Source organism: Polypterus senegalus, chromosome 15 (genome assembly GCF_016835505.1).
Source record: "Polypterus senegalus isolate Bchr_013 chromosome 15, ASM1683550v1, whole genome shotgun sequence".
Taxonomy (NCBI): domain Eukaryota; kingdom Metazoa; phylum Chordata; class Cladistia; order Polypteriformes; family Polypteridae; genus Polypterus; species Polypterus senegalus.
In genome coordinates this window covers 102,250,451-102,265,292 of record NC_053168.1, presented here as the reverse complement: position 1 = coordinate 102,265,292, position 14,842 = coordinate 102,250,451, and the positions used below count along the sequence as shown (strand labels likewise).

Sequence of the window (14,842 nt, the reverse complement as noted above, 5' to 3'; positions counted from 1 at the left end):
CACACTTGGCTGGGACGCTTTGTTTTGGTTCTGTTACTGCCATATTAAACTCTTATTTTCTGTTCAGATCAACATGGATTTATGAGATAATTTGGAACTTTAATTCACTATGATATCATTATTTTTTCAGAGGCAGACGATACCTCAATTTACGTGGTTGGTATTGTTTTGTACAGGAATCTAGGAGGCATTCTTGCTTTGCAAAGGTAAGGAAAACCTTTTGTTCCCTATTTGAAAATAAAATATTTTATCTAGAGTTTTTCATTACATTGCATATTTTAAATACATTTGCTTAGCTAGATTGCAAACTTATCGCTCTATTATAAAAAAAATCTCGAGAGAAAACTATTTCCAAGAGCTTTTTTTAAGTCTCGTGAGACAAGACTATTGCCAAGAGATTTTATCAAGTCCCGCCCTCCTCTCAAACATTTACAGTTAACGGCCTGCACCCACGGTCCTCTCACCTCTTATTCGTGTGAATGCTTTTGTCAGACACAGTTCCTGCGTTCTCAGCTCTTATAAATTTTTATGTTTTCCTCACTTTATGTTCCCAATAAAAGAAGACTTATTATGTCCAAATCTTAATGAAGAATTTCATCCTGAATGGTTATCAATAGAAGAAATGAGTACACAGGCAATCCTAGCACCGAGAAACAATGAAGTCAAATGAATTTACACAAAAATTAGCAACTGGTTAAACAACAATTTGATTAAATGCGTATCAACAGACTATGCTGAAACAGTTGGCGGTGATTGTGCGGAAGATGAATACATCAACTTACAGTATCCTGTAGAATATCTAAAACCATTAACACGAACGGTTAATGAATTACTGTTGAAAGAAGGATGTATCGTAATGTTATTGCGTAATTTATGTATGAGTGATGGGCTATGCAATAGGACAAGATTAGTTGTATTCAAAATTGGTTGTACAATTCTGACATGTAAAATTTTAACAGGCAACAAGAAAGATAATGTAGGAAAACATTAGACACCAAAGGAGATCTTGATATAACATTCATATTAAAACATTTACATTCTCCCGTTTGAATAGCCTTTGCTATGACAATTAACAAATCACAGGGACAAACATTCAAAAAAGTTATTTATTTACTACAGAGAAAGAAAGGTTATTCACTCACAAGCCGTTATACGCTGCATTGTCTAATTACTTGCTGTACTTTGAAATAGTATTATTATGCATAAGTATCAATTCCCATGAAAATAAAAATCTGTTCAAATTGTACATCTGGCTAGCGTGCAGTGCCCACCCGGGGGTTGGTGAGCAAAGCGAGTAGGAGGCAGAGCCCCCTAGTATTTTGAGAAAAAAAGAAAAAGAGAAGGATATTTGGTTTGGGGGAATACTGTCCAACTCAGTAACTCATCCTAAACATTAAAAAGTGATTGTAAAAGGACTATAGGCTACATACATTCGTAACATCCATATGACACAATCTGTCCTGCAAGTAATTAGGTCTGATCAAATAATATACTGAGCAAAATTGAATGATGTTTGCATATGCAATACATGTATTAATGAATAAGCATTAAGTGCCAAAGAAAAATATATCAAAATAATTCTGGCAAGGCAGAATCCTCCAGAATACAGTGCTGATTTTGACCCCACTAGGCTGGAGACTCCAGTAGTGCTAATCATTTTTCCATCCCGCAGTCATATATTATATTATATTATATTATATTGTAAATACATCCAAAATCAACTTGAAATACATTTGGTTTGTTTGAGCAGACTCTACTCTGACAGAATGAACACTGAAATGTACCTAAAGTTGTGTTTTATTATGCTCTCTTAGATTGTACTCTTTTCCTAGCATTGAATATTGCTAAATAAATGAAAGTGCCCGGTTACCTGTCCACTTTAAACACCAATTGGTTTTGTGTGTATGATCTTCTATGTCCTAAAACTGAAGCCCTTCTATTTTTAATGTTTACTTTAAGAACATTAATCATAAAACTGAACTCATGTATGAACTAATTGTGCAATGACTGGCTGCAAAAGTTCTTAGTCTGTATTGGATTTGTCAGAGTTAAATGATTATATAATTAGGTTCATTTTCTGTATGACTTCAATTAAACAAATTTTACTTGTAATTAATGTACCGTAACAAAAATGTTTCTAACTGGTAAATATCTCATCAGGTCGTGTTTGGGTTGGTTTGATTTACAGTGTCTGCATTAGCTCAAGAGAGAAAGAAGCAGTGGCAGGCACATAATTATCTGCATGCATGCCTCATCTAAAGTACTGAAGCTTTTATCAGCCTGTGTATGAGAGAATAGTTTTTCAAGGTGACTTCTGGAATGGCCATATTTGACATTTTACAAAAACCTTTGCTGTTTGAGGATGACAGGGCAGTTTGGCTTAATATTAGAACATTAAATTATTGATCTTCTTGTTGGACAGGAACAGCACAATTCTGAACTCAAAGGTTGTCACAGTGACTGTCAAGCCAACTCCAAGCAGCCTGCCTATTCCTCTGGAGATTGAGTTTTCCCATCTTTATAATGTAAGTTTATTTCTTTGTTTTTTTATCCTTCAATGAAAGTCAGTGAAAATATCTTCATGTTTATTAATATTACTCTGCTCCTATTAAAAGGTTTTGGGGATAGTTGCCAACTCAGTACCTCAATCTTGAACATTGATAAATATGTGTACAGATAACTTTCATGCATCCATGTGACACAGCATGTCCTGTAAGCAATTAGGTCTGTTGAAATAGTATACTGTGCAAAGCAGATTTGTACTCTGCACATGCTTTTCTTAAGCAACAAGCCATATTCCCAACAATAAAAGGGTGCATAAATTGTAAAGTGTTCTCATCTCTGTCTGCAAACTGAGAACTGAAACAATTAAAGGGCAAGAAAGGAGTTAGTGCTTGCTTGGGTTCCAAAAAAAAAAAAAACCTTACTGGACAAAGGACAAAGTAAAACCTGGTGATGTTTTAAACAGAATCTGTGCCCTAATTCCCACTTGTGACATTTTTGAATTTCACATTATTATTTTCACCACAGTGGAATAGTTACTATTTTTTTAAAAACTTGATTATGTCACCGATGCTAATAGCTGTGGTACCTGGCATTTGATGTTCCAAGGATGGCTACTGAAATGAAAAATACCAAAGTAGGAGTGTAAAACTAAATGTCACCAAAGCAACTCCTACAGCCCAGCAGCAACAGTCAAAAGCTAAAATCATCATGGAAGCCATGTCTGATCAATAATTGTATCAGTTCTGGAGAAAGGAAAGTTGAATCACTCAAGTATATCACCAAGAAAGCCCAATACGCAATATTTCAGTGACAGAAACACCTGACATGTTGCTGTCCATTGAATTAGCAAAAGCAGACTTAGTAGTAGGAGAGGCTCTTTATTTTGCCTCTTTGAAAGAAATCTCTTTTGAATTAGAAAGGTTAAAACTACACAATAAAGATAATTACAACAAGGTAACCAGGTTGGATGGTAGTATTTAAGGGACTACTACTACAGAAGAGTAATAATTTAAGTGGGTCTTCTGAACTGGAATAGTTTAGTAATAGTTTTAGAATAATTTTCTGTTTTCTGAACCCGTCTTTTCACCACAATATCAGTCAGGTGCTCTGAGTGCCCAATAGGCTCATGTGTTTTGCATTTAGGCTTTGAAAAGTGCCTTGTGGGGCTTATGAAAGGTGCTACATGAAATGAAGACTGATTCCTTTGCCTCTTCTTCACAGGGTACCACAAACTACACCTGTATTTCCTGGGATGAATCAGAGGTGTAAGTAGATGTTCTTAAGCCCAGCCTATGGTGTGTGATTGAAAGTGCTTGCTGTATTGTGTGACTTGTGTAGTAACTGAGGTTATGATCATAGAGAAAAAGCGCTCTAAGATACAATTGTATACTACTGGTACCTGTCAGTGCTCTGCCCTTGAAATGGATTTAGCAAGTTTGATAATGGATGTAAAAATGGATGGAAGTGTACATTTTTACTTAGTTTACAGTGCCATGATCTCTTCATTCTAGTTAGTCCTGTCATTTTTGTGTTATTTTTAAAGTGATTGTGTTTCAAGCTGATAAAAAGATGATATTGAATGTGATGTCTTCAGTCTTGTAGCCAGGTATTTGAATTTTCCCACAAGACCATCCATAATGCAGGACTTGTTTTTGCATTCACAAATTTTATACATCACATATTAATTGAATTCCTGTTGGATTAATGTTACTTGACGCTAGGCCTTATCACTGCCTTTCATTGTCCAAGTAAAACAGAAGGTAGAACTGAGTGTGACACAGTGGACTTTATTTCTGATTTATAAGAAACTAGAGTATTTGACAGAACAGGTAATATCTCTTCTGGGAGCTAAGGACAGAGACTCTTACCTGTGCTACCATTACAGTTCGATCACATTGTGCCTCACATGTATATTTAGAGGCATAAATAATGGGTAAGCAAGCCAAATTATAGTAGCCAGCACTACCAGATCCTTATACTTGGAGAAATCAGAACTGGGCAAAAATAGAACATTTCTGCATTTTTTGACTCTTGTAAAAGTGATTATAGGAAGGTATGCAGGTGAGAGATGTGCAGTAGGTTTAAAGAGTGTAAAAATCTGAAAGGGATGGTGATTGAAGTTCTCAACCAGTCAATACTCTACCGATCTACAGAAACGCCTTGCCATATGTTTTTAGGCATCCTTCCACACCCCAAAGACATACAAGTTGAGTTAATTGTCAATTCTAAGTTGGACCTCTCTGAATATGAATGGGTGTGAGTGAGTGGGCCCTGAAATGGACTTGTGTCCTGTACAGAGCTGCTTCCCGGCCAGGCCCACCACAACCCTCGTTTGGATTAAGCAAGTTTAAAAATCTTATGTTACTGTTATAAAGAACTTGAGTTTAACTCCTTTAAGATGCATCTGAATCTTGTTGGACTGCATAGCTTGACTACCTTATGTCATTGTCCAGGTAATGTAAGAGTAAAGATAACATGATCAGAACAATTTAGAAGGAGGTTCCAATTTAGAATGGAGTAGATAGAAGATCCAGAAAGTTATCTTATGTTAAAAATGTGGAATATGGCATCTTGTTTTCAGTTTCAATTTGAAAAGGTTGATTTGTTGTTTGATTGACAATTGATTAATGCTCCTTAAACCTTGGGGTTTGGCATAATGCTACTACTGGCTGTAGTGAGTAAATAATTGAAATAAATGTTATGAGGAGAATATAAAGGCTGCGTAACATGTGAATAAGGGCTTGTGGGCAAAGTTCACGACAGTAACAAGAAAAGGAGAGAAAGTCAGGAACATTTCAAAACTATAACTATTTAAAATTCAATTTTCTTTTTTTAAACAAGACTTTTCCTGACCTCAGAATTAATGACCATGATTAATGGGGGACATTTTGTTAGAAATATTATATCTCTGATCTGGAACTCAAGCACATATATTAGGACATGTTGTACAATGTATTTTATACCAGTGGGTGATATTTGGAAAATGGTTTACTTTGATCTCATATATAGAATAACAAATAACAAAATCCAAAGGGTGATCAAATCGCTGGTCCTTGAAATGTTTGCAAACTCCAATATGTTTTGAGTTCAATGGGAAGTTTTGTATATGAAAAATTAGTTTTTGGCAAAACACCTGACAGTTTCAGATGGTGAGCCTTTGACTGCAATGTATAAATAGGCAACACTAGAAAAACACAGAGTTTGTTTTATTTTCACACCAAACTTTTAAACTGTTTTTATACTGGTGCTGGTTTGAAAGACAACATATAAGAAAAAACACTGATTAACGGATTGTCTGAAAGACAGGATATAATACGTGTGTCCAGTGTCGGATTGCCTACTTCTAGTGTGAATATAAATATTAGTTGAGGGCAATTTAGCATGAACAAATTGCCTGGGGAGGGTGGGTATAGTGTTCCCACATTTCACTGCCTTTACCAGTGATTTTTTAAATCCCCTTACTCTACATGTCAGGTTAGAGCAATATAGTTAGTAACTTCCTAGTTGCAATATGCTGTAGATTTGGATGGTTCTTACTGGTTAAAGGGCTATATAAGTAATGAGCGAATGATTACTTACATTAAAGAAAGAACTCATGGTGGCATGGTAAGATTGACGTGTGATCGACGGTCCATGTTTTCTTTTGCTTGGGATGAACCTCCCACCCCTCACTGTTTCCCACATCACAGTCTCGGCCAAATGCAGATGGGGCATTTGCATTTAGATAGATATGTACACTTGTATTATTACATTGGACTCTGACATGCATTCTTTTTAACCTCTTGGATAAAAGTGTATGCGAAAAAGGAAATCTGCTTTAATCATGCTCTGCGCAACAGTGCGCTAAGCGAAATTAACATTTATTTTGGATGACACGTATGATTAATGAGTGTATATTTCATGGATAAATTGAAAACTAAAATTAAAAGAGCCTCAATTATTTGGCTTTATGGTGATATGTTTCTTGTCAAGGGCATTCATCTTGAGTAATTAAGCAGCTTCACAGTGGCGCCTGTCTCTGAGAAACTTTGTGAACGTAGCCATCATTACATTTGACAAGACAGGGGCTGTGTACTGGATGCCACAGCTTTGCAATAATGGACAATGCGCCTAAATGCACATTCATGTGGCGACTTGCTCAGGGTTTTGCAGTGAGGCATATATCACCTTGCATGTTCAAGGCCACCTCAAAGTCATTTACTGTTGAGTTTACTGTCTAATTAATAGTCAAAGATTCAACAATATTTCTATGATACATCTTAAATTCTTTATTTTCTTGAACATTTAACACTGAAACCCTAAAGTTAGCTTCTTCTTGCAGAGATTCAGTCAGACTTTTCACAGATCCTCAAGACACTGGAATTAAAACTTAGTTTCCTGGAACTTTGAGACAGAAGCACTAACCACTGCACCGCAATGTCCCCAACTCTTATGAGGTTTGCTGTTAAATAATGGCACACATATTCTGCCTTTCCATTTTGATTTATAACAATCGCCCAATATCTTTGAGATGTCTATATTACTTTTTAAACATATCACTTTTTGAAAAGGAAGATTCCAGAGGCTTCAAGGTAAAGTCCACATTTGACTAGTAATATTTGATAATCATGGGGCCAGAGAGTGGTGTCATGATACATATTCGTCAGATATATAGGTGCTATTTTTACTGTACTCTGGAACTGGAACATGAAATTTAATAAATTATAGTAAAAAATCAGAAATGAAAAAAAAAATCAGATCAAATCAGAAATAAAATACGTTTCCCTTCTTTCTCTCACATGAAAATTGCTTCTCTTGCAACACTTACTGGCTCAAAAGAAGAGGAGGAGAGATTTCACTATTTTATTTAATAATTTTCCTGGGTGTAAGATCCCTGCTGCTACATATGTTAGCACTGGCACTTACCAGCCTCCACTTCCTGGAATATCTCCTCCTCCTTGAATCTGTTCCTCCTTTTCAGTTTGTTTCCAAGTGGCTCTGCTACCTCAGGCAAGAAAGCACACAGTATTTTTAAAACGGCTTTCCATCGTGTTTTTCATACTCAGCTCTTGATTAATCTGATTTTACTGTGTGCTTCTCTGTATAATATCTTCCAAGATCCAGTAGCCGCAAACTCTGAGACTCCCAGGAATTTAACACTCTTGACTTTGCTGTTTTGGCTCTCCAATTCTACTATTCACCCCTCAAGATAAGACAACCAGGTCATATGTCAAAAAAGGTGAAAATCCCTTTCAGAAATAGATTTAAAAATAAGGGCCTTTTGAACACAGATAGGCCCTGATATTGAATTCCCTGTATTCTGTACACATGACAAGAAGGACTGTATAAACGGGTAAACCTACACTGTGGAGTACTGCATTGGCTTGTGTGTGTCACTTGCCATGTCAAAAGTATCCATGATTGTAAGACATGTTAATTAGACTGAAGTCATAAGTGAAAACATATCTTCTTTTTTAGGGAAAGCTTTCATTCAGAAGCTACCAGACTTCTTTTAACAGGCATTGTGTTACCATTCTGTGGTTTGCACCCAATTTTCAGTTGGTCAGTAGCTTATGGTCATTCGTATTACATCTTGCTGATTGGGTTTACATTCTTGCAGATGTAAAATAAACAAATCAGAAGGAGTTTCTGCATGTCATATGAGAGAACTCTCTGCTGCATCTTTTGTTATAGCCACCAAAGCTTTTAATTTAAATGATATAGTGCTCGAAGAACATAGCTAAAGATTCTGACATCTTGGAGAAGTCATAATGCCAAAAAATCTGTACTGCTGTCGTCTTTTAACAGTCTGTGGCAGCAGTCCTAAGACATGTATTTGCACAGAAGCGCCGCTTTTCAAGAAAGTTGAGACACCTAAACTAGAAAAGAAATAATGAGTACAGTACATTCTGCTTGTCTCGCTTACTGTTAGGCAGCAAGATGCCACCTTTAAAAAAAGGAGCAGTTAGCACTACATGCAGTATGACAAGAACTCTCTGCTCTGGAAGCCTGTGGTGACTTTAAACAATTTTGATTACAATCTAGCATAAATCAGCAAGGTACTTATGGAGGACACAGCATATAATTTCAAAAATCGTTGGGATCGTAGCATTATTGCATTGGTTTGGTTCGCCGCTCCCCACCACTACAGGCAACATCATCTCAAGAGAGCAAAGTCACCCCATCCAGTGCTAACACAGTCATTACCTTCAAGTGTTCTCTGTAAGTGAGCTTGTGGAGACCGCTATTAACCCGGCTATTTGATTTCACCTGCATTTCTGTGTTTACATTGTGCTCTGCTCAGATCACTTTCTCTGACTATTTAATGCATTGCTCACAAAAACAAACAGTAAATGTCACTGGGGTGATCAGAATGCAATGTAAATATTATGCAGTCATGTGGGAAGGTAGGGACTTCCATGTACTTGACCTACCATAAGCCAAGAAGAAGAATTAAAATGCATTGAATATTAAAAACATCCATCCATTATCTGGCTTGGTTATTGTGGTGAGGGTTTCTATGGCAATAAACTGAGCAGAGTCGGCTAGGCTTAATTATCCCCAAAAACAGAAGATTCCATGCATTGCCAGGTTTTTTTACAATATTGTATAATTACATCAGTGTTGCCTGCCACAGCATCCACCTTATGTATGTGGCACCTAGAATGGATTCTCAGTACATGCCCAGACCTTTGATCTACAGTAGTGGCAACTCCGCCATGATGTCCATTTGGATTAACACCTGCTCAGTCTGTCATGGAAAGCAATTGAAGTGACTGCAGAGAAGCCTCATTTCAACAGCACATTTAAACCTTAGCTTGTCCTTCACTACTCACAATTCATGATCATTGATTATATACCCTGACCATCTTTTGTGAAAGAATCAGTCTCAACACACGAAAAAGGTTTGGGGCAGCCACCCATATATTGTCCCTGGCTGCAAAAGGGTTTTGAAATATGCACTGATGTGCATACGTTGAGTTCCACACTGAACTGATTTGAGTTGTGAAATGATGGTGGCTTTAAAAGCCAAAAACCAAAGTTATGTCATCTGAGGCCAGAACCGGAATGTCACATTGTTCTTAACGGCGGAACCAGATTGTGACATCAGTCTTGGTGCCGGGGCCAGAAGTGGCATCGTTGATGTTAAATCAGATAGGTTTTCCTGTATTTGGCCTGCAGAGAGAACAGAAGTAGGTTTAGCATACCCTTCAACCCCCTGGCCTGGCTGATAATTACCTCAACTTGTTCCACTTAGTTTCCTCCTAATTGCACATAATGTATATGACACTGTTTAATACGCTTCTGTTACATGGGTAAACACTTACTTAGAAAATAATTAGGAATACTGTATACTCTCACAACTGCCTCAATTCTCTCATGGCATTTATTCCACAATATGTAGAAAACATTTCCTTTCAGATTCTGGTCCATGTTGACATGATTGCATTACTCTATTTTTGCAGATTTCTCAGCTGTGAAGGTGTTCTATTAGATTCAGATCTGATGACTAGAAAGACCACTAAAGAACAATGAATGCATTGACATGTTCATAAAACCAGTTTGAGATGACTTTTGTTTGGTGGGAAGATGCTCCTATCTGGAACAAGATGAATAGGATTCTCATGTAGACATGTACTATATCAAATCAAATACCTACGGTCATTTCAAAATCTGAGCAAGGAACCAAACATTCAGACCAACTTGTTCTTTCTAAGGCATAATTTCCTGGCAATAGACTATGCATAACATTCTAATTCTGAAACAATGAACAAAGTATAGGAGGTATGAACAACTCTCATTAAGTAGAGTTGTTGTGCAGCCAATGTTTTCATCATTCTATTCTGTGTACTATACAGTAGAAAACAAATGGCTAATGGTGAATAAATCATTAACTGGAACACTTTTCAGTGTTGTTAATCAGGGCTGGCGGGACTCAACATCATTAGATAGATAGATAGATAGATAGATAGATAGATAGATAGATAGATAGATAGATAGATAGATAGATAGATAGATAGATAGATAGATAGATAGATAGATAGATACTTTATTAATCCCCAAGGGGAAATTCACATACTCCAGGAGCAGCATACTGATAAAAATGATATTAATTAAAGAGTGATATAAATGCAGTGCAAGTTAAAAAATGCAAGGTAGAGAGTGCAAGGCAGGTATAACAGTCAATAACATTGTGTAATGTTAACGTTTACCCACCCGGGTGGAACTGAAGAGTTGCATACTATGGGGGAGGAACAATCTCCTCAGTCTGTCAGTGAAGCAGGACACTGACAGCAGTCTGTCGCTGAAGCTGTTCTTCTGTCTGGTGATGATACTGTTCAGTGGATGCAGTGGATTCTCTCGCTCAGCGCCCGTCACTCTGCCACAGATGTGAAACTGTCCAGCTCTGTGCCTACAATAGAGCCTGCCTTCCTCGCCAGTTTGTCTAAGCTTGAGGCGTCCCTCTTCTTTATGCGGCATCCCCAGCACACCACCGCATAGAAGAGGGCGCTCACCACAACAACTTATTGCAGATGTTGAAGGATGCCAGCCATCTAAGCAAGTATAGTCGGCTCTGTCCTCTCTTGCACAGAGCATCAGTATTGGCAGCCCAGTCTAATTTATCATCCAGCTGCACTCCCACGTATTTATAGGTCTGCACACAGTCACCTCTGATGATCACGGGGTCCATGAGGGGCCTGTGCCTCCTAAAATCCACCACCAGCTCCTTGGGTTTGCTGGTGTTCAGTTGTAGGTGGTTTGAGTCACACAATTTAACAAAGTCCTTGATTAGGTTCCTATACTCCTGCCCACTCCTGATGCAGCCCATGATAGCAGTATTGTCAGCGAACTTTTGCACGTGGCAGGATTCCGAGTTGAATTGGAAGTCTGATGTATATAGGCTGAACAGGACCAGAGAAAGCACAGTCCCCTGTGGTGCACCTGTGCTGCTGAACACAATGTCAGACCTGCAGTTCCTGTGACACACATACTGAGGTCTGTCTGTAAAATAGTTCACAATCCATGCCACCAGGTATGAATCTACTCCTATCTCTGTCAGCTTGTCCCTAAGGAGCCGAGGTTGGTTGATAGTTTTACATGGTTAACAAGTAAATTTACCAGTAAGAGTTTGTCACCGTGTGCCAATGAAAGAGTGAGCTCACAAACTCCTAAAGTTACTGGTTTAATATTATGTGAATGTATTATTGTTATTATTCCTTAGAGTTGTATATTAGCACTACTTCAGATGGGCATAACCAAAGATGTATTTCTGTGCATCCAGTAGAACTACTAAATTATTAAATATAGTCAGGTGTGGAATATTTCGGCTATAATTATGAGGTAATCAATCAGTGCTGTACTTCCTTGTGTTCAATACTACTAGTAATGCTCCGGATTTACACAGTGCTGAATTAGAATAAGGTTATCCAAGCATTAATACATTTACTGAAAATTAAATACATCCACTTTTAGTATATAAGAAACGATCATCTAGTCATAACTTTTCCATGTTGGTTATTTTTTTTTTGTTGAATACAAAATGACAACATAAAATCCATTGTGTTCTCTGTCATCTAAGGTTACATCTACCTAACTTTAGACCATGTTGAGGAGTACAAGATTGTTAATGAAGTCCAGATACGTTAAAAATATTAAATTGAAAAAGGTGTACTTACCTTTCACATGTCTATATTTATTGACAATAAACTGTAAGTTTTTACGAATAACATAAAAAATCTTTTTATATTACACTACTATTTTAATGTCATATAAATTATACCTGAGTAACACAAAGTTTAGTACTGATGCCGCATTAATTCCTTTCCCAGGGTGTTTGAATACACTCCCAGAAATTGTCTATGTTGAGTTTTAACATTCTCTATAAGTCTGCATTGGTTTTCCTTCTGAGTACTCCTGCAGCCTCATGTGTAAATGGTGCGTACGCACAAAAATGTTGCGTACGCCTGTTTCTACATTCACATCTCGATTTATAAAAACTAAAGTTGGTGTAAAGCCACGCACATTCTCACGCCAGCCTTAACCTGTACATACGCACGTTTTCAAGCTTGGTTTTGCAAACTGGAGGCACCCAATGTCAAAGCAGTGCTACTGCTCCTGTTTGGTTTCCCTTTACTTTTAAGATTCACATCTTTGATGCAGCTTTATCAAATACAGTGAAGGATTATTGGGATACAGCATCAAGCATACGCTGCCTTGGCCATGCGCACAGTCTCTTTGAACTGCCTCCATATGTCAAACATTTCAGAGCCTTTCCTGTTGGGACCTGAAGGTTCAGAAGTAGTTTCATCGAGCTCTAAATGCACTCAATCAACCCATCAAGTGCTCCCGGTAGAACTGTTTGTAGTTATAAGTACAATTACCTCACTTTAAACTTGCACTGCAGTTGTAATATTGCACAACATGAGCCACTTATGCTTACATATTGCATATTTTTGATTGTTTTTTTTATCATATTATTATTATTAATTTTATTGTTGTTGTTATTTTATCATTTTATAGGAAAATAAGTTTATGAATGATTTGCATACTGAAAATCTTTGTACCATACAATAACATTAAAGGAATTCAACTCCATTCAATAGAAGAGGGCGCATATTTACAGATAATAACAACTAGCTTCTAAATCGATTTAGATTCCCAGCGCTATCTTCTTGGAGATCTTAATATCATTTTTAACTTCATTGAGATAGCAATGAGGTGGCGCCCCGTTCAGGGATTGTTCCTGCCTTGCGCACGTATGCTTGCTGGGATTTGCACGACCCTGGATGGATAGATGGAGGAAATAATTAAACATGTACTACAAAGATATTTCAATGTTCCTTAAAAGTTTTGAAGAATTGATGTTCTAAGCTTACAGATGGTTTGACATTTATTAAAGAGCTGATTGTGTGGTGATTGGTTACTTGGAGAAAGAAAATTAATGACAGGAATTGGGGGTTAGTAGGTTTGAAAGAAACAGTACTGCTGCAAGAAATAATTTAATCGAGGGTTCTGCACGGCACAGCAAGCATCTTGAGGGTAACAGGAACAATCTCTGGACGGAGGGCCAGCACGTCGCTACCACTGCGCCACTGTGGTCCCATGTTTAACACATGCTTTAATTCCTATCATCCTGAAAATATCAAGCATACATCTTAGTATTTAAATTGTTCAGAGAGCTGTAATATCATGAATGTAATGCATTCTACGTCCTGTTTTAGTTACGATGAGATATGAGAAACTAGTATATTAAATGGTTTTAAGATGAAGTTTACAATGTTCTAGCTTAATGACAAAATAAACTACGAGATTGAAGTGGACACTTTGACACTTTTTTAACTGTGTCCCTATTTTTTTCTTTTCTTTTCTTTTTTTTTATCTGACCACTTCTTTTTTATTTCAGGCAGTGTGCCACGTTCTGAACTTAAACTTTCGAGTTTCTCCATCACTCTGTCACTCGATCAACTTTCTTTTGTTGTTTATACCACTGCTTAAACCAATATATAGTATATTTTTCCTTGCCTTCACTTGGTATTCACTGAAATTCTTCTATTTTCCCTGTGCTTTGCCATTGTCTTTTCACAAAACGCTAAACTTAAGGGGCTATTGATATTGATGTGCATATTAAAATAATATTGCATATTAAAATATATGACTTTGATGTATGTAGTGGAAGTGCATGGAAGTTGGCTTGCGGACGGTTTTGTGCATCTGAATTTTTTTGTGCGTACGCACATTTCCACCTTTGTCTATACGCCATGTTTTAATGTGAATTCTACACACGCCGATATGCATGAGGCCCCAGCTTCCTTCCCACACCCCCAAAAACAATCATGTTAGATTTATTGCTAGTTTTAAACTGGCCCCAGATGAATGTGAGTGTGTATATGAGTTGGCCCTGCAATGGACTGGTTCTGGTCAAAGATTACTTTCTGACTTGCATCCTGCAACTCTAAATTAGATAGAATGGATATCCATCCAACTTTTCATTTTCTAAACCTGCTTACCCAGATCAGGGTCACAGAGAAGCTGAAACTACAATCCCAGGATGGGACACCAGCCACTCACACATAATAGGAGCCAATTTAACATCACCTATCCACATAATTATGTCTTTGGACTGTGGTACCATAACAAACATGTAAACTCCACACTTAGAGCACCTTGGACATGAATTCTGGTTTCCTTGTTGCAATACATGTGCTACCACTAAGCTTCTATTGCACCCTAAAATGGGTATGAGAATTAGAATTATCTTAGGAACATATATCCTCATCTCCAATTACTCTACTTTAATATTTTCAAAGGTCCCGTAAATGCCAGAAGTGATTCATCTTCATTGGATCCTTGAGCAAGA

The 14,842-nt window shown here is 37.3% G+C and overlaps 1 protein-coding gene across 8 annotated transcripts in view; it reads left to right on the top strand.

The window, feature by feature from the left end:
- adgrb1a (adhesion G protein-coupled receptor B1a) overlaps positions 1 to 14,842 on the top strand; it is a 151,187-nt gene that overhangs the window by 86,459 nt on the left and 49,886 nt on the right. For all 8 annotated transcript variants that reach the window (XM_039736403.1, XM_039736400.1, XM_039736409.1 and 5 more), the window contains 3 exons: positions 131 to 206; positions 2,423 to 2,525; positions 3,727 to 3,770. In XM_039736403.1, the coding sequence (XP_039592337.1) occupies positions 131 to 206; positions 2,423 to 2,525; positions 3,727 to 3,770 (223 nt within the window). The remainder of the gene's footprint in view (positions 1 to 130; positions 207 to 2,422; positions 2,526 to 3,726; positions 3,771 to 14,842) is intronic.